This window comes from Peromyscus eremicus, chromosome 16_21 (assembly GCF_949786415.1).
Source record: "Peromyscus eremicus chromosome 16_21, PerEre_H2_v1, whole genome shotgun sequence".
Lineage (NCBI taxonomy): Eukaryota > Metazoa > Chordata > Mammalia > Rodentia > Cricetidae > Peromyscus > Peromyscus eremicus.
Genome location: NC_081432.1, coordinates 25,624,831 through 25,648,546, shown reverse-complemented (window position 1 = coordinate 25,648,546; position 23,716 = coordinate 25,624,831). Strand labels below are relative to the sequence as shown.

The 23,716-nt window shown below is 46.1% G+C and overlaps 1 protein-coding gene across 1 annotated transcript in view; it reads left to right on the top strand.

Moving 5' to 3' along the window:
* The first annotated feature begins 1,011 nt into the window (after nt 1-1,011).
* LOC131893892 (activating signal cointegrator 1 complex subunit 1-like) overlaps nt 1,012-23,716 on the top strand; it is a 37,271-nt gene continuing 14,566 nt past the window's right edge. Inside the window, exons 1-2 of the mRNA XM_059244004.1 lie at nt 1,012-1,157; nt 3,181-3,266. Of these exons, the coding sequence (XP_059099987.1) occupies nt 1,127-1,157; nt 3,181-3,266 (117 nt within the window). The 5' untranslated portion in view covers nt 1,012-1,126. The remainder of the gene's footprint in view (nt 1,158-3,180; nt 3,267-23,716) is intronic.

Below are 23,716 nucleotides of genomic sequence, written 5' to 3'. Positions count from 1 at the left end.
ATTAATAGAAAGATTGTTACAAAGTCTAGGACCTAGTACATACTAAGCACACCATTCTACCACTGAGCAACATCCCAGCCTCTAAAGTGAGGCGGGGGGGGGGGGGGGGGGGGATGGATTTAGATTTGCCACTTAGCTACTTAGTAGTTCCATGACCTTGCCCAGGTTCCATAACTTCCCTTCCCTTAACCTCCCCAGGGGTAAGTTAGGGATACTGATGTGTTGTGAGCAGATACCGAGTGCGCAGTGTGGTGGCCAGTGCATTGTCTGTTCTTTCTCCAGTGAAGAAGCCACCTAGCCTGTCCTGGGCCACTGCCCGTCTCCCTACTTCATATCCAGCCCTCCTTACTCTGTCCCAGGCATGTCCGGTAACCAGCAGGCTGCTGTCTGTTATGACCACGCATCGTTGGGGTCTCGCATGTTCTGCTTTTTCTCTGCTTGGAGTGCCCTTCTTTTTCTGGTTCTGTCTGTGGCTCTTTATTAATCCTTCAAGAACATGCTGCAATCTGTCTCCATGCAGCGTCAATCACTCTCATGAAACCGTATTGCACTGCCGTGATCTCCCTTCCCCTCTCCTTACAGCCCTCCCCAGGGGCTTGTTTTGTGACCTGCGCGACCTTGGAGCTTGAGTGCATCTCATGTTTGCCTCAAACTCAGAGTCCTGCCCGCTGTGCTGGTGCACATAATTAAATCCCAGCATAGGTGGCCTGATGGCTGTGAGTCTGAGGCCAGTCTGCTCCACATACTGAGTTCTAGGCTAGCCAGTGCTGCATAGTTGAGGCCTGACTCACAAACAAACAGAAAACAACAACAAAGTTATAACTCCTCTACCCCAGCCTCCTGGGTGCCAGGATCACAGGCTTGTGCCACCATAACTGCAGTGACTTGTTCCCCAGGCTGCCTTCTTGATCAGACAGTAAGCTTGGTGGGGACTGCAGTCTCTTCCCATGACTGGCACAGAGCACACACAGCATGCATGTTCAATTGGTCCGGTTGAGTTCACTAAGATTTGTGGTGCTCCCACCTGTCCAGGCTGCAAGAACTAGCTGACCGAGTGCTGGAGCGCTTCCAGGAGCTGGGACTAACAGTCAAAGAGTGGAACAGTGTGAAACTGCACGCCACAGTCATGAACACACTCTTCAGGAAAGACCCCAATGGTGAGTCCTCCCAGAGCTGCAGCGGGCTGGGATCCTCAGGGCCTCTTGGCTTAGCTGAGCTTTAAATGAGTGGCCGTCGTGAATCTCTATACTCCTTGGCTGTGATGAACCCAGTGGAAGCGGCAGAGGCATACCTAGCATGACACTTAGCTTTGTCACACATGGGGTTGTCAGATTTTGCAAACAAAAATATGAGATAGCCGGGCGGTGGTGGCGCACGCCTTTAATCCCAGCACTCGGGAGGCAGAGCCAGGCGGATCTCTATGAGTTCGAGGCCAGCCTGGGCTACCAAGTGAGTTCCAGGAAAAGGCGCAAAGCTACACAGAGAAACCCTGTCTTGAAAAAAAAAAAAAAAAAAAAAAAGAGGAAAAAAAAAATATGAGATAAAGGTTGGGGGTGCAGTTTAGGGGTAAAGTGCTTGCCTGGAGATGAGGGTTGGGGTGCAGTTTAGGGTAAAGTACTTGCCTTATATGGATGAGGTCCTTCTTCCAATCCTTAGCATGCCTCCCTCAAGAAGAATTTAATGATGCCCAGGCAAATAACCTAAACAGTGAAGAATCTCAGTCTCCCCCGGCACCATTCACCTTGTTTTTTGAGACAGGGTCTCCCACTTGCCTGAAATTCACTAAGTAGGGTGGTCTGGATGTCCAAAGAGCCCGAGATGTTCCTATCTCTGCCTCCCTCTGGCTGAGATTATAGTAAGTGTGCCACTGTGCCAGGGGTTTTTGTTTTGGGTGTTTTGTTTTGTTTTGTTTTTTGACATGGGTTCTGGGGATTGGGCTCAGGTGCAAGGCAAGCACTATACTGATTGGGCTGTCTCCCTACCCACAATTTCTCCTTTTTAATAGGTTTTTTTCCTGGTATTGATTTACTTCTTTCCAAACTGCTCATGTTCTTTTTTCTTAGCAGGGAAGCTGTTTATGTTTGCTTTGCTTGTGTTTTTGAGATAGGATGTCATGTAACCCAGGCTGGCCTTAAATTTGCTATTCAGAGGGGGTGGCCTTGAACTCTTCATCTCCTGCTTCCACATTCCAAGTGCCGGCTTTGTAAGTGTGAGCCACCATGTCTGGCTTTCAGAACTCGTTTTTTAACTGTGGAGTACGCTCGAGGCTGGAGTCTTGTTTAGAACACTTTTCATTCGAGCCAGGTCCAGAGTCCCCAGACACATAGCTAAAATGTGTTATGTTCATGGAGTTGTTAGAACTCTGACCTGGGACTCTGCAGACCTGGACAGTGAAAGAGCATACTGCAAAGTAGAAATATGAGTGCTTGTAAAAGGTCTGTCAGTAGGCAGGAAAGAGTTACCAGTCAAAAAACACTCTGAAAGTTAAATAATTCTTAAGGGTCCTTTGAATTTTCTCTTTCCTGTGCTCTTCTCTGTATTGAATTTTTTACTTGAAAAGGACATGAAAAGATATATTACTTTTTCTTTTCCTGTCTCCGTTCCCTTTGATATTCTTCTGACTGTCCTTTAAGGACATCTTTTGGGACATGCAACCTAAATTAACTTAGTCAGCTAGAGTACAGTTTTGTTTAGGCCAAGGTCATGGACTTGCTGCCTTCCCATGTAGAATGTAAGGATATCTTTAATGGTAGTAAAGCCCCTCCACATTAGAGGTAGTCCTTAAGTCTACCCAAATCCTGGACACCAGCAATTTTGAATAGTTTATGTGTGAGCTTTTGTGTATTTCAGCATAATAAAAATCACATGTCCTTTACTTGGGGTTGTAGAAGCCTGGAGGTGACTTAGTGGAGAGCTGAGATCCGTGGAGTAGCGCCTTAGTTACCTGTGCATACAGTTGGGGCTGGGCGAATGCTGAATGAATGAACTACAGGAAGCAGTGGTGACCGCAGCAGGAGAAGCCTCAACTCTTGACTGTTAGCTGCTTCTCCTCCCACCGTGCGCTGCTTTCTAGCAGGAGGTGAAAGTCTGCTAGACGGCCTGTGGCCCTATAGCTACTCAAGAGGTCGGCACAAACACACTTCTCATGCTCCTCTCACGTTGTCTTTGGATTATTTACAGCTGAAGGCAGGTACAATCTCTATACAGCAGATGGCAAATATATCTTCAAGGAAAGAGAATCGTTTGATGGCCGAAACATTTTAAAGGTCAGTATGATGCAGAGTGACATGGAAGTCTTTGGGTGCATGCCCTGAGTGAGGGAGGAAGCAAGTTGTCACCTTACTACTGGACTGTGTTTTCTCCTGCTTTTCATGAAAGGATGGCTAAATGTTTTAATGGGGGGGGGGAGAGGGGAAGATCCATAGATCATCCATCTGTCTGTCCGTCAGTCCATCCATCCATCTACCCTCCCTCTAGAGTACTTGAAATTCTTGATTTAAGAAAGAGTAATTTTCCCAGCTACTTTGATACTGCTTTTGAACCCAGTGAGTTTTACTTTATACTCTAGAGGTTTGAGTTTCCATTTTTTAAGTGAAAAAAATTGTTTTGATCTAGTACGTTTTCTCTTCATCCATAGTGTTGCTCTCCAAGGTTACTTTCTGTCTATTTTTACTCAGGAGCAGTCTGTGTCCTAAAAGTAGGTAGTCAGTGTCTGCCTGCTAAGACCTTGCCATTCTGAATCCTATTAATCTAGGCAATAGAAATGCAATGAGTTCTGTCTTGCGTTTCTGTCTCCTGCACCAGCTCTGCTATAGTTGCTCTGTCAGGCTAGCATGCCATTGTTCCTGGGCAAGGAGACCAGGCTTGTTTGTGGATGGGTTAGGTCACACAATTTCAAGGCCAACAATGTTTCCCAGAGGTAAAGAGAGTGTGCATTCGTATTAGTCAGGGTTCTCTAGAGGAAAAGAGTTGACAGAATGAATGTATATGTATTAAAAGGGTACTTATTAGAATTGCTTACAGGCCATGGACCAGCTAGTTCAACTGGCTGACTTTTGATGGGAAGTCCAAGATAGCCATTCGGTCTCTAAAGCTGGATGTCTCAGCTGGTCTTCAGTATAGGCTGGAATCCCAGTCAAGTAGGTTCTGATACTAGCGAAGGAATGAACTGCCAGCAAGAGTGAGGATAAGCAGACAGAGCAAACACTTCCTTTTCTATTCCTTTGTCTAGCCCGACTCAGGAAGGTGTGGCCCACATTTAGAGTGGGTCTTATCACATTAAATGGTCTTCCCACTTCAGAAGAGCCAGTCAAGAAAAATCCCTCACCTGTGTGCCCAGTTGCTTTGGTTTTTGTTGATTCCAGATGTAGTCAAGATTAGCTATCACAGTGTGTAACAGAGTTCTGAGCCACTTCATCTTCAGTGGGCCTGTTCCTCCCCTCCCTACCCTGATTCCTTTACCTCATCCTTTGACAGACTGAGCAGTCCAAAGGTTCTTCCCAAAAAGCTCCTCTCACTGGCTTGTATCACAGGCTGTTTGGGCTTCAGTGAGTGGTGGCGCATGCCTTTAATCCCTGCACTTAGGAGGCAGAGGCAGGTGGATCTCTGTGAGTGCAAGGCCAGCCTGGTCTACAGAGTGAGTTCCAGGACAGCCAAGGCTACCTGTCTTGAAAAACAAGAACAACAACAATAAAAAAAAAATCAAGCTAACAACAACAAAAAGCAAAGTAAATCCCACCACGTGGGTTAAGCCTGTAATCCCCCCATTTAGGAGATGGAGGGGGAGGCATCAGGACCTCAGAGATGTTCACATGCATATAGTGAGTCTGAGAGGTCTGCCTGAGCTACATAAGACCCTGTCTCAAAAACCAAAGAAGCAAATAAGAGCAAGGAATGGAAAATTCCCAAACCAAGGAGATAGAGGAACATTTGAGTCCTGTAGAAGAGTGGTGATGTTAATTATAGTTGAATTCATCAACCTGCCACTCGCCTGCGAAGCTATGTCATGGGGAGAGGCTCCCAGTCAGGGGTGGTGGTGCACACCTGTGGTAGGATACTTGCCTAGCACATTCATGGCCCCAGGTTTTGTCTCCAGGACTGTAAATCTGGGGAGAGAGAAAGATCTTTTATTGAAATTTCCTGACCTGGACCCCCTGTGATGACACATGTGTAGCGCCCTCTAGTGTTGACACTCCCCACTCATGCCTCATCAGTTTTAGAGCTGGGCCCAGTGAAGGATTGAAGATTATTTAGTGTCATTCCTCATTTGAATCTCTAACAGAGGATCCAGTGTGGTTAGACTCACCAAGAGGAATTTTAGTTAGTGGCATAGACTGGAATCCATTTTCCTGCTCTTTTGTGCAAGGGTAATCTATATTTAGGTGGGGTTCATGTGATGATTGAGGTCATGTTTGTCAGAGCCAGAGTAATGCCTGATTAAACTCAAAATGGCAGGACAGCAGGTCCTGATCTAAAACTGTAACTAATGAAAAACCAGACTTTCAGGGCTGAGGGTGTAGCTCAGTGGTGGAATACATGCTTAGTAAGCCAGATTCTGGGTTCAAGCGCCAGCACCAGAGTAATGATGATCAGACTTCCATGCTGAGTATACCAGCATTAAAAGAAGCACTTCTTGACTGGGAAGGGGAGACAGTCCCTGCTTTTCAGGAGCTCCTGCCTCTGAGGGACACAGTGGACAGTTCCTGCGTAAAATTGTGGGCAGATGTGCACAAAAGTAAGTGCCTTTGAACAGAGGACAGAGTAAACTGATATCTGTCGTTTCTCTTATTTTATTTTTAATCATTAGTTCCAGAAAATGGAATCTTTCACCTGTGTTTCAACCAAGGGAATTAATCTCTTTAAAAACCAAGGCAACTGTGGGTGTAATTGTCACAACCCCAGCATAAATAGACCCTACGTAACTGTGGTAGGTCACCTTTTGGAGTTGCTGTGCCAGCTAGAGTATGAGAACCAATGTCCCCAGAAACCCTTGAAACGAAAGAAAATATATAGAAAACCAGTCGATTATTTTTAAATTTTAAGGATGAAATTATTCTTATTTTAATTTTTTTTTTTTTTTTTTTTTTTTTTTTTTTTTTTTTTTTGGTTTTTCGAGACAGGGTTTCTCTATGTAGCTTTGCGCGCCTTTCCTGGGACTCACTTGGTAGTCCAGGCTGGCCTCGAACTCACAGAGATCCGCCTGGCTCTGCCTCCCGAGTGCTGGGATTAAAGGCGTGCGCCACCACCGCCCGGCAATTTTTGTTTTTTGAGACAGGGTCTCATTGTGCATCCTTGGCTGGCCTGGAACTCAATATGTAGTCCAGGCTGGACTTGAACTCATGGAAATCAGGCTGCCTCTGCCTCCCAAGTACTGGATTAAAGGCATGGGCTTGTTGTGGATTTTAGATGACATGCACACAAGCATGTGGAGGCCAGAGGACGTCTTGTGTGAGTCGGCTCCTTCCTTCTACCATGTAGGTCCCAGGGAGCAAACTCCGGTAGTCAGACTTGGTAGCAGGTGCTTTTGTGGAATGAGCTATCTCACGGACCTCAGAATTATTATTTTAAGAAAAAAAAATGTATTAACAGGATGGGAACTGATGGAAGCACACAGAAGGTTAGCATGTTGGGTACTGAGGAGTCAGGTTACCTGTGCAGTATACTAACAGCTGCACAGGCCGGGATCCGGAGTGTCTGCGGGAGGCAGCCTTGGAGAAAGCCAAGCTCCTCAGCTACGAATCGAGAAACCAATGCCCATTGCTGTAACTTAATGAGTGCCTGACTGCTGCTGCTCTGCTCCAGGAGGGAAATCGGTCCTTCTGGTTCCGTGGAATAGTGTGTGTTCTGGGTGCCTTGTTAATAAGAAAGTCTCTAATGGCTTTTGGAGGGGGAAGGCGCTTTTTTCTTTTGTACAGCTCTGTGAGAGTCAAAGCAGCTGTGACAGACTAGTGTCTGGTTATTTCTGGTTAAAATAAGCTTTCCCTAAGAAAGACTTGGAAGGAGGAATTGACAAAGGATTATTCTGCTGTGTTATTCAAAGCAGAAAAGGAGCAAACACAGTCGATGATGGTGTTTTTATGGCAGGCTCACAGCTGCAAAAGCAGATGCATTAGTGAAGAGGGCCCAGGCCAAATTAGGAGGCCGATGCTCCCTGAGAGTTTCCAGTTCCAAGAGGTGGCAGGAAGGATGCTGTTTGTGTGACCATTGGCTGTGAGCACCATGTAACCGGAGAAACAAGGCTGCCCTGAAGTCAGAGCAGGAGCTAAGGGAAGAAGCTTCTCCTTCACCGTCGGGAAGTGATTGCTCATCAGCTGCCAACCCCTGACAGGGAGGCAAGTGGCCTTCTGCTGGGGGACTTGGGAAGGATCCTGAAACAGTAGACTCAGTCTCTAAGACCCTCCTCTCAAAGACCGACTGCTCACAGTGTGTGCAGACTAAGGACTGAGGAAGAAGCCCTCGGTGGTGAAGACAGACATGGGAAGCACTGAGGTCCCAGGCTGGAGGTGCTACCATTTCCCTAGAGGCTTCAGTGACGCAGGCCTGTAATCTCAGCTATTCAAGAGGCTAAGGCAGGAGGATGGCACGCCCAAGGCCTGCCTTGGCAGCTTACTGAGACCAGGTCTCAGAGATAGGGCTGGAGATGTAGCTTGATGGTGAGCTGCTTGCCTAGCATTTACGGGGCCCTGGGGTCAGTCCTTAGAACTGGAAGGGGAAGTTATATTAATCCTGATGTGGGAACTCGTGTGTGACCCTAGCATTTGGGAGTGGGAGCTGAGGCAGAAGGATTGCCATATGTTTAAGGCCATTCTGAGCTACATAATGGCTCCAGGCCATTCCAGGCAACAGAATGTGACTCTCAAAAACAAAAACACAAAAAATATGAAAAATGTATGCCAAGTCTGAGAAAGATTAACTTATTTTGAGAAAGCTTAAACTAGGGAGACTGGCAGCATTAAGCTGGGTGTATTAATTTTTAATAGTTATCTCTAAAATACGGTTTCAGTCGCCCCGCCTCACTGAGACTAGAGTTAGATGTGAACTAGAGTTTTCCCAGCATTTTACTCATTTTAATTTGATTCCATTTTCATTCCTTAGAGTCCTTAAGAGGAACTCAGGAAGGGTAAATGTGTTTCCTTGATTTGTTTTTGTCTTTTAGACGTGAGTGTTCTTAGAAGAGAGACTTGTCCCATGGTGGGGAGGTACAGTCAGGCCTTGAAGTCCGAGAGCGATTAGGGAGGGTGGAGCATCGTCCCAGAGGCAGGAGGAGGGGCTGTGCAGGTAGAGAGCGATGCCGCCCTTCCCAAGTCTGGAGAGGAGCTTCCTTCGAAGCTGTGTGTGGTGTAAAGGAGAGAGAGCCTTCCGAGAATCCCCAGAGTGAGTATGTTTCAATGAGATAGGTAGGCAACTTAGAGAAGTTTTCTAAAGGAAGTTTAAATTTTTTTTCTGTAAATGTGCATGGGCAAAGCATATGTGTACTGTTTGACAGGACCATAGAAACAGTACAGCACTGGCCAGGTCAGGAGCTAGAACATGACCCATGCCACACTCCCTGACTGGCTCTGTGGTCACTCTGTCCTAAGGGATAGACATAATTCAGTTTTCAATATTCCCAGGAAAGAGGCTTGTTCTGAATGAATATTTGGTTTGATTTGAAAGATGAATTCTTGCTCTGCCTCCCATGACTAGGTGTGTGCGTGTGTAGATAAAAGGTAAAATTTAGGATTTATATAATATTCAGAAATTTGGAATTATGTGATTTATCTTCTAAAAATTTACTTATGTGTATGTATGTCTCCTGGTGTGTATGCCACGTGTATATGTGCCCACAGAAGCCAGAAGAGGTCATTGGTCCTGGAAATGGCGTTACAGGTGGTTGTAATCCACCTGACATGGTTTTTGGGAACTGCACTCAGGTCCTCTGGAGGAGCAGCAAACATTCTTAACTGCTGAGCCATCTCTCCAGCCCCTATGTATTATTTTTTTAATTAATAAGCTTTACATTTAGAGCAGTTTTAGGTTCACAGGAAAACTGAGAAGAAAGTTAAGCGTGTCCCCCACATCCCATTCTACTGTATGAACTGACATCCAGCCCATGGCTACATTTGCTGCAGAGTGGACCTCAGGTCCTTTGTTTACGTTAGGTTCACTCTTGGTCTTTATTGCACATTGTGTGGTGCATCCACCACTGCAGGAGCAGACAGCAGCTGCGCTGACACTGTCCTTCTTTACACACACACACACACACACACACACACACACACACACACACACACAGAGCTGTCCTTCTTTTCACACACACACACACACACACACACACACAGAGCTGTCCTTCTTTTCACACACACACACACACACACACACACACAGAGCTGTCCTTCTTTTCACACACATACACACACACACACACACACACAGAGCTGTCCTTCTTTTCACACACACACACACACACAGAGCTGTCCTTCTTTTCACACACACACACACACAGAGCTGTCCTTCTTTACACACACACACACACACACACACACACACAGAGCTGTCCTTCTTTTCACACACACACACACACACACACACAGAGCTGTCCTTCTTTTCACACACACACACACACACAGAGCTGTCCTTCTTTTCACACACACACACACACACACACACACACACACACAGAGCTGTCCTTTTCACACACACACACACACACACACAGAGCTGTTTTTCTTTTCACACACACACACACAGCTGTTCTTCTTTACACACACACACACACACACACACACACACACACACACACACACAGAGCCACCGAGGGCATCCGATCTGTGTACTGTCTGCAGAACATCCTGCAGTAGAAATCACACAACCTTTCCAGATTGGCTTGTTTCATACAGCAAGGTACAGTTATGTTTCCTTCATGCCATTTCTTTTAATATTTAGTTTTTAAATTTTATGTGTATGAATATTTTGCCTGCATGTATGTCTGTGTGCCGTATGCCTGCCTGGTGCCTTCAGATGTCCGAAGAGAGCATTGAATCCCCTGGAACTGCAGTTACAGACAGTTTGAGCTGTCATGTGGGTGTTGGAAATCAAATTCGGCTTCTCTGAAAGAGCAGCCAGTGCTCTCAACCCCTGAGCCATCTCTCCAGCCCTTTCATGCCTCATTGGCTCAGCAGCGAGTTTCTTTTAGTGCTAAATGATACTCTGTTGTCTGGATGTCCCAGGCTTTCTCATTCACCTTATTGAAGGACTTCTTGATTGCCTCCAGGTTTTGGCAGTTATAAATAAAGCTGTAAATGTCTGTGTGCTAGTTTTGGTGTGAATTTAAGTTCTTACCTCCTTTGGATAAATAACAAAGCATAGTGGCTGGATTGTGTGGAAAGAGTATGCATATTTTTTTAATACACACTTGTCTTGTATGGTGGCTGTGCCATCGAGCATTCCCACAGCAATGACTGAGAGCTCCTGTGATTCTGTGTCCTTGTCACACTTGGTCTTTTCAGCATTTGGAAGTTAGTCCATTCTTTTTTATTTATGTTTTTCTTTTTAAATTTGTGTGTGTGTGTGTGTGTGTGTGTGTGTGTGTGTGTGTGAGAGAGAGAGAGAGAGAGAGAGAGAGAGAGAGAGAGAGAGAGAGAGAGAGAGGCGAGTACAGGTATTCATGAGCCATGATGTACATGTGGCAGTCAGAGAACATCTTTCCAGAGTTGGTTTCCTCCACTGACTGTGGGAGCCAGTGGTTGAACTCAGGTCCCAGACTTGCAAGGCAAGAGCTTTTATTATCTGCTGATCTGTCTCGTTGACTCTTACCTGTTTTTAGTATGAAAGGTTGACTGCAAAACTCTTTCATGGTGGACCAAAACCCGGAAGTCTCAAAGCTTTACAAAAAAAAATGTTGCTGTGCTGTGGTGCATGCCTTTAATCCTAGCAATTGGGAGAGAGGCAGCCAGATCTCTGTGAGTTCAAGGCCAGCCTGGTCTACAGATCGAGTTCCAGGACAGCCAGGTCTACATGGAGAAAGCTTGTCTGGGGAAAAAAAATTACTGGGGGCTAGAGATAGAACACAGTTGATAGAGTGCTTGCCTGACATTCGTTGGATTTGATCCCCAGTACCACATGAACCAGGTGTGGAGTTACATGCCTGTAATAGTAGCACCTGTGAGGTAGAGGCAGGATGATCAAGAGTTTGAGGCCAGCTTGTGAGACCCTGCTTCAAATAAATAAACATATAAATACATAAAATGTTGATTGCAAACCAAAAGCACTGGAGAGCACATTCTCTTACTTGAGGAAGAGAATTGTATTTGTTATATAGTTTTGTACAATTGAATTCTCAGCTCTAGTATTACTGGCCCTGAAAACTGCTTTTTTGTTAGTTGGCTTTTTAATTTTTTCCGTCAAATCTCAAACCTTTCTGGAAGCCCTTTACCAATCACTGAATCCGTTGCAGTACAGGAGGATGAGCAGCTGCCTGCTGCACTTGGGGCCAAGTCACTGTCTCTGGATTCATGCTGCATATGACGTCATCTTTTCTGCCTGATATGCCTGTGAATTGAGAAGATAAGTCGTTCATTGTTGTTTGTTTTGAGAGAGTTTCATGTAGCCCAGGCTAGCCTTAAACTCCACTGTGTAGTCAAAGAGGAATGTGCCCTTCTGATCTTCTGGCCTCCACCTTTGAAGTGCTGGGATTACAGGTGTACACCACTACCCCTGGCTGATGTGCTGGGGTGGAAGACACAGCTTTTTGCCGGTGAGATCAGCCCTCTACAAATGGAGCTCCAGCTCCAGCCCCGAGGATTTGACATCTTTATCTTTTTTTTTTTTTTTTTTTTTTTTTTTTTTTTTTTTTTTAAATTTATTTTTATTTCACATACATTGGTGTTTTGCCATGGGTGTTGGGTCTCAGGAACTGGAGTTACAGACAGTTGTAAGCTGCCATGTGGGTGCTGGGAATTGAACCAGGGTCCTCTGGAAGAGCAGTCAGTGCTCTTAACCAGTAAGCCATCTCTCCAGCCCCTGACATCTTTATCTTATTTAGTAAAGTCACAGAGCAGATGTCACTTCTCTCGTCTCTCTCTTTTTTTTTTCTTTTTGGTAAATTGTCTTTATTGATTTCACACATAATGACTAAATTCTGCTAGAAAAAGGCACATCACTGTTATAAAGCAAACGCCTTTTGAAAGTGCAGTGTACATGTTGCTAAGTTCTGAAGGTTTTTCCTGCAGTTGGTTTCTCCCTGGCTCCTAGTTGTTTTGTTTCTCTGATGATAAGACCTGATAGTAGCATCGATCACGATTTGTAACTTTCCAGCCTTTGTTGAGTCATTCCAAGTTCCCTGTCGGTCAGACATTCAGATCACACAGCAGGGTCTTCCCGCTTACACACTCAGGGCAGCTCACTTGACACACCACTGTTTGGCTCTTCCCGCTTACACACTCAGGGCAGCTCACTTGACACACCACTGTTTTGGAATAGCTTCTGTCCGTGCTGTCAGAGGGAACCACGTTATTCTTAACAGTCACATGACCTAGGCTGGGAGAAACAACTCTCTGGAGGATTTTCTTGTGTATAAAGGTAAGTTGTTATGAAAAAGTGCCACTCAGGGAAAGAGAAAACATATACACTAGTTCATACGTGTGTTCCTTTGGGGTTGGAAGAGAAATCAAGGGAATCTGAGGAAAGGGAAGAGAATGGGTAAAAATTGACGACGAAGATCCGTAGTGCAAACATTTGATCTGGGCTTGCTGTCTCAGCACATGAGAGGCTGAGGCAGGAAGATTTCATCAGTCTGAGGTCAGCTTGGCCTATATCATGAGTTTAAGGCTAGCCTGGGCTATATAGTGAGACTCCATCTCAAAACATAAAACAAAAGTGTAATAATTCATTACTTGGGTCTAAAAGAAGACATAGAGACCTGAGTCTTTAGCTTTTGTCAAGAGGTTTTGGACATGAGCGTTCCCAGGTCCATGACAACAACAAGTGAAATTCCTCTGGAAGAATGGGCCGTCCCTTCTCTCTGATGGTATTTTGTCAAGGACCTTTTCTCTCCAGCATGGCCAGTAAGCAGTCAGTACAGACTAGGCATTGAGGAAACCATTCATAATAAACAGACTTCTAACAGTTTATGAAGATATGGCACAGTGGAGTGGCAGACTTGGATTGTGCTCAAAGAAATACAGGCAAAAGCCAAGCTTGGAATTTATCAGGGAATTGGGAAACTTTAAAAAAAAAAAAAAAAGAAGTATTCCGGGCATGATGATGTACACCTTTAATCCCAGATATAGTTGGATCTCTGTGAGTTCGAGGCCAGCCTTGTCTAAATAATGAGCTCCAGGCCAGCCAAAGCTATATAGTGAGACCCTGTCTGAAAAAAACAAAATAAAAAAAAAATAATAGTAAAAGGAATTGTCAGAAGAAATTAACAAGGGCCAGGTGTGGTAGAATGTGTCTATAATCCCAGCACTTGGAAGACAAGACAAGAAGATTGGAAGGAAGTTCTTGGCCAGCCTGAGCTGCACAACAAGACTATGTATCAGTCAATCAAACAAACAAATTATTTGATAAAGTGTTTCATATTGGAGCAAGATATCAAGAAGATAGCACTACCTTTCATTCAAATATTTCATTTTCTCTTAAGAAGTGGAATCAGGACCAGCAGATGGCTCCTTAGGTAAAGGCATTTGTAGTGTAGGCCTGGTGACCTGAGTTTAATCCCCAGAACCCAGGAGAACATGGGAGGAGACAATACCCACAAAGTTGTCCTTTGGCTGCCACACTGCACATGTATCATGGCTCAAGTATACACGTGTACACACACACACACACACACACACACACACACACACACACACACACACGGAGGGAGATAGGGAGGAGAGGAAGAGAGAGAGAGAGCTTTAGCTCAAGGTGGCAACATATGTATGTAATCTCAGCACTCCAGAGGCTGAGTCAGGGGATCAAGAGTTTTAAGACTAGGGCTACATAACAAGATCTTATCTCAGTAACCAAAGAGAAATAAAGAAAGTGATTTCCTATGTGACAAGTCTACAAGCATGGGCATCTTCTGGACAGCACTTCAGGCCACAAACTTGGAACAGCAGTCAACAGTGAGTCTGGAGACCCCGGGTGACCCACCACCTGTTATTGGGTCCTCAGTTTTTTAGTGGTGGAACGGGAAGTGGAACACACTGGAAGAATGACAGGACACAAGAAAAGCATGTGGAATTCAGATAAAACTGTGTGAGGGCAAGGGTGTGGCTCAGTGGTAGAGCCCTCACCTGGTGTGCGGGAGGCCTGGAGCCCAGTCTCCAGCACTACAAAAGCTTTCTGTGAGCCTCATCTAGTTGTCCTGGAGCACAGCATGGTCACATGTACCAGGGCACTGTTGTGACCAAGAGTATGCGGCCATCTGGTCCTTTACAGAAGTGTGCTGATCCCCGACTCAGAATTTAGAGTTTAGTTTAATTATCTCTTTTTGTATGTGTGTGTACATGAGTGTGTGTGTGTGTGCTTGTGTGAAGGCTGGAGGCCAACATTAGGTCTCTTTCTTGGTCATTCTCCACATTGTTTGTTAAAACTTTTGTACAACTAGTTTTTTTTGTTTTTGTTTTGTTGTTGTTGTTTTTTCTAAGACAGGATTTCTCTGTGTAGTTTTGGTGCCTGTCCTGGTTCTCGCTCTGTAGACCAGGCTGGCCTCGAACTCACAGAGATCCGCCTGGCTCTACCTCCTGAGTGCTGGGATTAAAGGCATATACCACCACTGCCTGGTCTAGTTTTTGTTTTTTAATAAATGTTAGTGTGTGTTGGTGTGTGAGTGTGTGTTGGGGATCTGAACTCAGATGCTGCTTGTGTGATAAGCAATTTATGAGCTTATCTTCCCAGCCCCTAGTTTATGTGGTGATATATTATGTACCCTAATTAACTTGCCTGAGGATCAGAGGACAGAGCCAACCACTAGATTAGACACAGAGGTCAGGCAGTGGTGGCACACACCTTTAATCCCAGCACTTGAGATCTCATGCCTTTGCTTGGGAAGCACACATGCCTTTAATCCCAGGAAGTGATATGGCAGGGCAGAGAAATGTATATAATGCGTGAGGAAACAGGAATTCACTCTCTTTAGGCTGAGGATGTCGTAGAGGTAAGAACTAGTGGCTGGCTGCTCTGCTTCTCTGATCTTTCAGGCAAGTTTATTAGGGTACACAGTATATCACCACAAGCTTAGTTATATTTTATCTGACCCAGTGCAACTCTGTGGTATTAGATATATCACACTTTAAAAACAAACAGAATCTTACCCTGCAGTTAGCCAGCCTTGAACTTGTGACTCTTCTTCCTCTGCCTCATTAGTGCTGTTGATGTGAATATTTATCAGAGCCTCGAGATATGGAACAAATTAGTAAATATTTAGGAATCAACATTCAGTGAATGAGTACTATTGAATTTCTGTTTGTTTGGTTCATTTCTAGTGAGTATGTTGATGTTTGTTTTGGGGGTACTGGAGGTACTGGCAATTGACCTCATCTTCTTCCCTCCTGAGTGCTAGAATTACAACTTTATAATTAGCACAAACAGCAGGAACACGTGAAGTTGAGGGAGGAGATTGCAACGAGATGTCTTTTCAGGCTATGGGTGAAGTTTCTTCGCTGTGTCAGTGATAGATGTGGTCATTGGGCTTGGCAGCAAGTGTCTGTACCCACCGAGCCATCTTGCTGGCCCTCTGCCTCCATTCTTGTGATTAAAATAGGAGAGTGTGGGGGATGATTGAGGTGCCTTCTCCCAGTGCTAGAAGAGTACTTGATGTTAGAGGGTCTGACGGCTGCTCACAGATGCTTGAGATGGAGCCGTAGAACAGCTTGAAGCACTCCAGTGTGGCCTCTTACTGTGTGCTGTTGGCAGGCGGAACATCCAAATCCAGCAGCGGTTCACGAAGCAGTTTCCTCTAGTGTATGTGTTCCGTTGCCTGCAAAGTGAAGTCTGAAGACACTAATGAGCGTGCCGGAGATCAGCTGTCAGTGAGGGGAAGCCGTTACTGAAACTAGATTCAAGCAACGTCTGATTTTGATGGACACCACCGTCTATTCTGGAAAGATACTCCTCACTATTCAATGGCTGTCTTTCCTCACGTGATGCTGCTTCTGTCTTAGCTTTTTTCCACAGTTACTGGTGACTTTTCTTTGCAGTGGCGTTGGAATATTTCCACGTGTTTTCTTGGCCTGGGGGGGATGATGCCAAGGTTCTGGAGGGTCTAGCCAACACGATAACGAGACATTGGCCACAGTTCGGCAGAGGCAGCAAGTGCAAAACAAAGAACCAAACCAGGAGGCTGGCACTGCTGTCCTGGACTCCTGGCTGGCTCTCCTCAGAACGAAATGTGGTGATATTTCATGAATATCCTCTAAGCATAAAGCACTAAGCGAGATGCCGATGTGGTGCATTTGAGGGAAGGGGAATGAATATTCAGTCCTTGAGCTCATTCCCATGAACTCTTTAAATGGACACCTGGTCTTATTGTAGGAAATGCTCATCTGCATTCATGTCTAGGGATCTGTTCATTTTCTTTGTGTGTTATTCACTGAAGAAATGAGTCAAGTTTGGTTCTCTTTAGAGTCACTGTAGTTAGTGTGTGTGCACGTACATACATGTTCTTGTGTGGGTGGGGAGATACATGTGCATATTGGGTCAGATTTCATGTTGAGTGTCTTGATGACTGCTTCACCTCATTTATTTTAAAAAATATTTACATTTTTTTATGTGTATGAGCATCTCTCTCTCTCTCCCTTTCTCTCTCTCTCTCTCCCCCCCCCCCCGCCCCCCCCCACCCTGTGTGTGCTTGATGCCTTGGGAGTCAGAAGAAGGCATCAGATTCCCTGGCACTGTAGTTAAGATGGTTGTGAGCTCCCGTGTGGGTGCTGGGAACCAAAAGTGGGCCTACTGCAAGAGCAGATTTTAACAGTTTTTCAGACAGGGTCTTTTACCAAACCTGGAGTTCACCAGTTTGCTAGACTGGCTAGCCCTTGTGCCCCAGGGGTCCTCCCGTTTTCTCCTCTCTCCATCACACCTGGTTTCTCCGTGTGGGCTGTGGGGATCTGAACTCAGGTCCTCATGCGGAAACAGCACTGCCCACTGAGCCATCTCCTCAGCTTCCGTTGTAGCTGTTGCTGTTGTTGTAAACTACCAACAGCGTGTGTGTAACTGGCATGATTGTGAGACCGACCGTCTCTTTCCAGATAGCAGCTGCACACCCCATCCCTGCAATTGCAGGTAACCTGCATTCTTCCTGTCCGTGTGATTCTGACCGTTCTAGGTACCTCATATATGGTATCATAGGTTTGTCTTTGGTGTGGCTTATTTCATTGAGTGTGTTTTTTGGGTTCATCCATTGTGTGGCATGTATCAGAATTTCATTCCTTATTATATGACTGACTATTATTAATTGTGTGGTTTTAATTACAATGTGAGAAAAACAGTAGCGGAATGTAAATCTGGACCCAGAGATGTTGATGGGACACATCTCCTTTGTGATAGACTACTGTTGAGGCACCAGACTGGAGGCTGGGGGAGAGGGCCCAGTGGGTAGACTGCTGGCTGTGTGTATTAGTTACTTTCTGTTGCTGTGATAAAATGTCATGTCCAGAAGCAACTTAAAGAAGAATGTTTGTTTGGGCTTACAGTTCTAGAAGATTAAGTCCGTGGTGGTGGGGAATGCATGCAGGAAGCTGGCTGGTCACATTTCATGTGCACACAGGAAACAGCAAGCAAGCTGGAAGTGGGGCAAGACACTCATTCTCAAAGCCCACCCCAATGATGTGCTTCCTACACCGAGGTTCCAAATGTCCTCAAATTCAGTAATCTCCCTGAACAGTGCCACCTACTGAGGACCATGTGTTCAAATACAGGAGCCTGTAGGGGACATTTTTTATTCGAACCACCACATGGTGTATGTATTAGGACCCTGAGTTTGAACAGTGCCACCTACTGAGGACCATGTGTTCAAATACAGGAGCCTGTAGGGGACATTTTTTATTCGAACCACCACATGGTGTATGTATTAGGACCCTGAGTTTGATTCCCCAGCACCCACATAAAAAAGCTGGGCATGGCAGTGTGTGCCTGTAATCATAATGCTGGGGAGTGAGAAGACAGATGGGTCCCTTGAGTTCTCTGGCAGACAGTCTAGTCAAAACAGTATCACTCTCCAGGTTCAGGGACAGTGATAAAGAAAAGGGGACACCCAATGTTGACCTCTTGACTCCACCTGGGCAAGGCCTGCAAGGCTAAGTGCACACCCACCACACACGCCGCACATGCACACGCACGCACGCACGCACGCACGCACGCACGCACGGCTCCTGACTGAAGGAAAGCATGGTGGGTAGGTACCCTGTGGCAATGGTATCTGATTATGATTCCAAATGTTAGAGAATCGACACAAAAACAAACGACGTCGGTAGTACTGTGAGCAGTGATAGCTTTAAAAAGGACAAAATCCCAGCCATGAAGCTATTTTAGAATCAATGCTGAGCATTATTTTCAAAAATTAAAAGCTAGGGAGAAAACAGTCTGGCTAGAAATCCAGCAGACGTCCAATTACTCTGTTTTAGATTGCCATGGCGTTCAACTCTCAGGGCATGCTTGGGCATGATAATGTTCTTTCTTCCAAAGAGCCTATAGCTTGTCTGACATCTACCCACACCTTCACAGAGGGAAGGAAGGCAGCTGTCTGAGCTGGACCGTGGAGCCGTGAGTGCGTGTCACAATGTGTAAGGCGGTGGTGATGCTTCTGAAGGCATGTTTCCTGTGGCTCTGGCTGACGGTTCAGTCTTGTCTAATGAGGTGAAAACAACGTAGTTGATAGCATGTGGCAGTCTGCCTTCTATCTTGCAAGGAGCTGTTCGTAGCCCAGCTATTATTTGGACAGCTATTGTTTGTGCATATGTAGACACTCTGTTGCCTGAGGATATCTGATTTGCTTTTTAACTTTTGGACACCATCCCCATGTTGGGAAAGTTGGAGTGGAGATGGCCTGGCCCTGACTTCTTTCCCCTCCCTCGTCTCCTTTTTCTCAGTGTGTTGCTTTGACATAGCCAACAGTCAGTGCTGGGATGCCTAATCTCCCTAAAGCCCCAGGCTGAGAAGTCACTTAAGCTGCCTGCTCTGGAGAGACAAGATCTAGGGCTCTGCTTCTGCCGACCTGCCCTTCCTTTCTGTGGGCCTTCTCTGTGGGTTGAGTGCTGTTACAGGTACTGTCTGCAGGAAGGTGACCAGACAGGAAATAGAAAAGGAGTGGGACAACAAAGTTTAATGAGCACTAGCTCTTCCCAGGGCAGCCATGTGCAGAAACATCACCTGGGTCAGCTCTGAGAGAGCAGCCACCCTCGGGGTTGGCGGGGGTTGGCTGTACAGGCTTGGGGCCTGAGAAGTCTCTAAGCCAGCAGCCACCAGACAGTTTACTGTGGTAAAGCAGTAATATCCATGCCTCAAGGCAAGGCTTTCTGGGAAGGAAACTTGGCAACAGATTGAGCTGCCATCGGCCCGCCTCAGATGCCAGCTCTCGAATGGCACCGTGTGCGGCCTGCACTGAGGTCAAGCACAGCTTTCCAGCCCTGTCAGCACGGCCTCCTGTCTCCACCTCCTCCTCCCCCCATCCGTGTTTTTTTCTTGCTACTTTTCAAAATGGAAAGGCCCTGCAGGGAGGGGAAGTCCCTTAGCATTTTGCATATTGAAGTGCTCAGCAGAACTGTCTGGCATCCTGTTTGTATATAGCAGTTTTAATTCACTCTCTAATAGGTCATTTGGCTTTACCAGCAGTCTTAAACTTGATAATACTTGCATCAGCAGTGAGGTGCAGGCCGGACGTCCAAAAGTGCAACCCTGAGTGATTACTTGCAGGTTTTATAGCCTCCCTTCCCTGGCTGTTTGTCGCCTCCCTAGACCAGGCCAGGCTATAAACAGACCTCTTGCACACTCCAGCAGAGACATGAGAATGACGGGGAAGTCCCTCTTCTCTTCTTGCAAGGAAAGCCATCCTTGTCACAGAGATGAGGAGCCAGCTCTGTTGGTGGCATGAAGCGCTATGGTGTTGTTTGCCTGAAGGAACAAGAAAGAAGCAGGCGTGCGTGCGTGTTGACAGGGTGGAGGGTTGTAGCCGTCCTGATGTGCACACAGCGTTTTGCACTTTCCATATGGAGACTCCTGCTGATAGGACTTCTCCCAAGCACTGCCCTTGGCCTTGCTCCTTGGCTCTGAGGTGCCCAGGCTTTCTGTGAGAACAGCACGTCCTCTTTTTATTGGCTATTATTAGCTATTGTTATTGACTCTGATCGCTGCAGTCTGAGGTTTCAGATTAAAAGTAGCCTCTCTGCCCAGACTCAGGGCTGTATTTGAAGATGACTCAAAGATGACAGATCCTTGCCAACAATAATGCCTTTTATTCTGAAGATGTTACTGTTCTAGTCTTTACAAGTATTGCAGCTCCATGTGGACAGATTGTGGCTATAAAGATTCCTAGTAAACCTTCTCTTTTTCTCCTTTCAAGGAAACTAGGTTTTGCTTGTTCGTTCATTTATTTCTGGAATGATCTAGTGGAGTTTGGAATCAGAATATGCAGTAGTTTGGGTCTGGAATGTCCCCCAGATTCCTATATGTTAACGTCTTGGTCTTCTAGCTGTGGTGCTCTTAGGAGGAAATAGAGCCTTCAGGAGGTGGGGCTACTTAGAGGAAGTGGTTCATTGGAGATGCACCCTTAGAGGGGACTTGGGGATCCTGGTCCCTTCTTGCTTCTCCTTCACTTCCTGGATGCCATGAAATAAGATTTTCTCTGCCACGCAGTCAACATGTGGTGTGGTGTGCTGCCACAGGCTCAGAGCACTGAGGCCACGAGACCTCTGAAACCAGGAGCCCAATAAGCCTTCTAGCCCTTGAAGTTGATCTGTGACACAGAGTGGAAAGGGAGGGACTCAGCACGCAGAACTGTAACTTACTTTTGTTTCCTATTGTAAATACAGGGTGTCTTTATAAAAGGCCATCCTGTTTAAAGGTGGAGAAATGGTGACAGAGACTAGCTCCGCAGTCATTGGTGGGAAAGCGTTAATACCTGCTTTACCTAAGAACCTTCGAGGTCCTTTTCAGAGGAATTTGTCCATGCTGGGGATCTCAGCCTCCGACACTCCAGGTCCTCTGTGTCACTGAGCACCACCCTGAAGAAGTTTCCATGTCTCTGTCTTGGTGAAGGGGTGTGTCTGTGTAGGAATATGGCTTGCCCTGGGGTGCATAGGCACCGCCTGTGTGGGTAGTTTTAAGGAGATGGCTTTTGCTCTTGGGTGTGCTTGCCTCCTACCTCCTTGCCTTTCATTTCCCGCACTTGCTCTCACAGAAGGATCTTGTTTGTGTGCAGTCAGAAGACAGGGTGAGAGAGGAAGACTTGAGGGCTGCCCCTTTGGCAGGAACCCAGAATCACTTTTTAGGTTTGAGGAATTTTAACAAATAGAACTTAGGAAAAAAAAAAAGTGTTTCTGATCCTAATTGTGAAACAGATTAGTAAAATATTTTCAAAATTGATTATATTTTTAGCCTGGTAATGTAGTTCTTTATAAATTTTCGTTAGATTTGTTGGGGGCAGAGCTGTGGCGTATGCGTGTGTGTGTGTGTGTGTGTGTGTGTGTGTGTGTGTGTGCGTGCGTGCATGTGCGTGTATAGGTCAGAGGACAACCCGTCTTGAAGCTGTTCTCTTTTTCTGCCGTGTGGGTCCCAGGGACTGAACTCAGGCCCTCGGGTTTGGTGTCACAAGCTCCCTGCTCACTGAGCCGTCCCACCTACCCTGGGGTTAACACATTTCTGTTGATTACCTAACATCCTTTTTCTGAGACAAGATCTCATCCCAGGCTCGACTCAGATGTTTCTGTGTTGCTGAGGATGATTTTTACTTCTGCTCTGCCTACCTGCACATCTCAGGTGATGGGTTTTCAGGATGGAGCATCACTGTGCTGGGCTTCTCCAGTGCAGAGGATTAAACCATGCTTAGGTCCCCATTCTCACTGCCTGATGTTCTGATCCTGTATCTGTAGGCCTTTTTCTTGAAGAACGCTTCAGAAATGCACCACTTTTGAAAGTTATTTTTAATTAGGATCTCCCAGGGGTCGTGACTGTAGTTTTTACATCATTTGATCCCCACACTTAGCCTGTGTGCCATCTTTCCTCTTGTTACAAGAGTGCTGGCCTCAAACAGCTTACGAGAAGGAAGAATTTGCGTGCGTGGGCAGAACACCATGATCAGGGGAGCGCATGGTGGAGGAGGTTCTTAATCTCAAGACAGGAAAGAAAGAGGGAGGAAGGGGGTGTGTTAGCCTTCAAAGGCACAGCCCTAGTGACCTGCTTCCTCTATTTAGTTCCCACCTCCTAAAGTTTCCAGAACCTCCCACAGAGTGTCACTAGCTGGGAACCAAGCATCTAAGAGTCCACAGTGTAGTAATGGTTCCAACATCTCCACACGTTCAGGTTCAGAGACCCAAACCCAAACTTCCCATTCCACAGGGGAGGAACAGAACAGCAAGGAGGCAAAAGGAAGAGAAAACACAGCAGGCAAACACTAAATCCCATCGTTCCATGGCTGACATCCGGAGCATGTGGTGTGACTCGAGCTCCAGCAGACTTATGTAGCCCTGTTCTTAGGATGGTCTTGCCATTTGCAAACAACATGGCCTTTCTTTTGGCCCCCTTGGTGGCTTTCTTTAGCAGACATTCCACATTCCCAGCATCCCCAATATCCCAGGATCGCCATTGCAGCCTGGGCTATACCTTCATATCTTCATCCATTGCCCTTGTAAGGGCTCCCTGCCGCACACCACTCAGCCTCTCAGACCTTTGAAATCTGGGCAGAAGCCTCCATGACTCTACACTCCTTGGGTTCTGTGTGCCTCTAAGACCAGCATCATGAGTTGGGCTCCAAAGTCTGCTACCCTTTTGAGCAGTAGGTGGACCCTTTGGATCATGGCCCCTGGCCTCTGAGTGAGGGTAGCTAAGCATGATCAGCTGATTCCTGAGTAAACAACTTCATAAGTGGCCCTGTGCTGTAGGGATGCTTTGGCCACCCTGTATTCTCAAAGGAGGGTGTTTTAAATGGATACACACACACACACACACACACACACACACACACACACACACACACACCTTTGAGGCCATGGTGGGTAGAGACAGACGAGTTCTAAGATACCTTTAAGTCTTCATTCTGATGACATTATTCTCCAGGAACAATGTTTTCCTAACTGCACTGTTTTTGTGGAGGGGAGGAAGATGAGTTGGGCAAGGGTCTCACTATGAATTCTAGTATGGTGGTTTGAAAGAAAATGGCCCCTAAAAGGAGTCGTGCTATTAGGAGGTGTGGCCTTGTTGAAGTAGGTGTGGTCTTATTGGAGGAAGTATGTCACTGTGGAGGTTGGCTTTGAAGTCTCATATATGCTCAAGGCACACCAAGTGTCTCAGTTCACTTCTTGTTGCCTACAGGATGTAGAATTCTCAGCTAACTCTCCAGTACCATGTCTGCCTACATGCCACCATGTCCCACCATGATGATAATGGACTGAACCTCTGAAACTAAGCCTCCACCTCAATTAAATGTTTTCCTTGGGGCTGGAGAGATGGCAGCAGTTAAGAGTACTGGCTGCTCTTCCAGAAGTCCTGAGTTCAATTCCCAACAACCACATGGTGACTCACAACCATCTATAATGGAGTC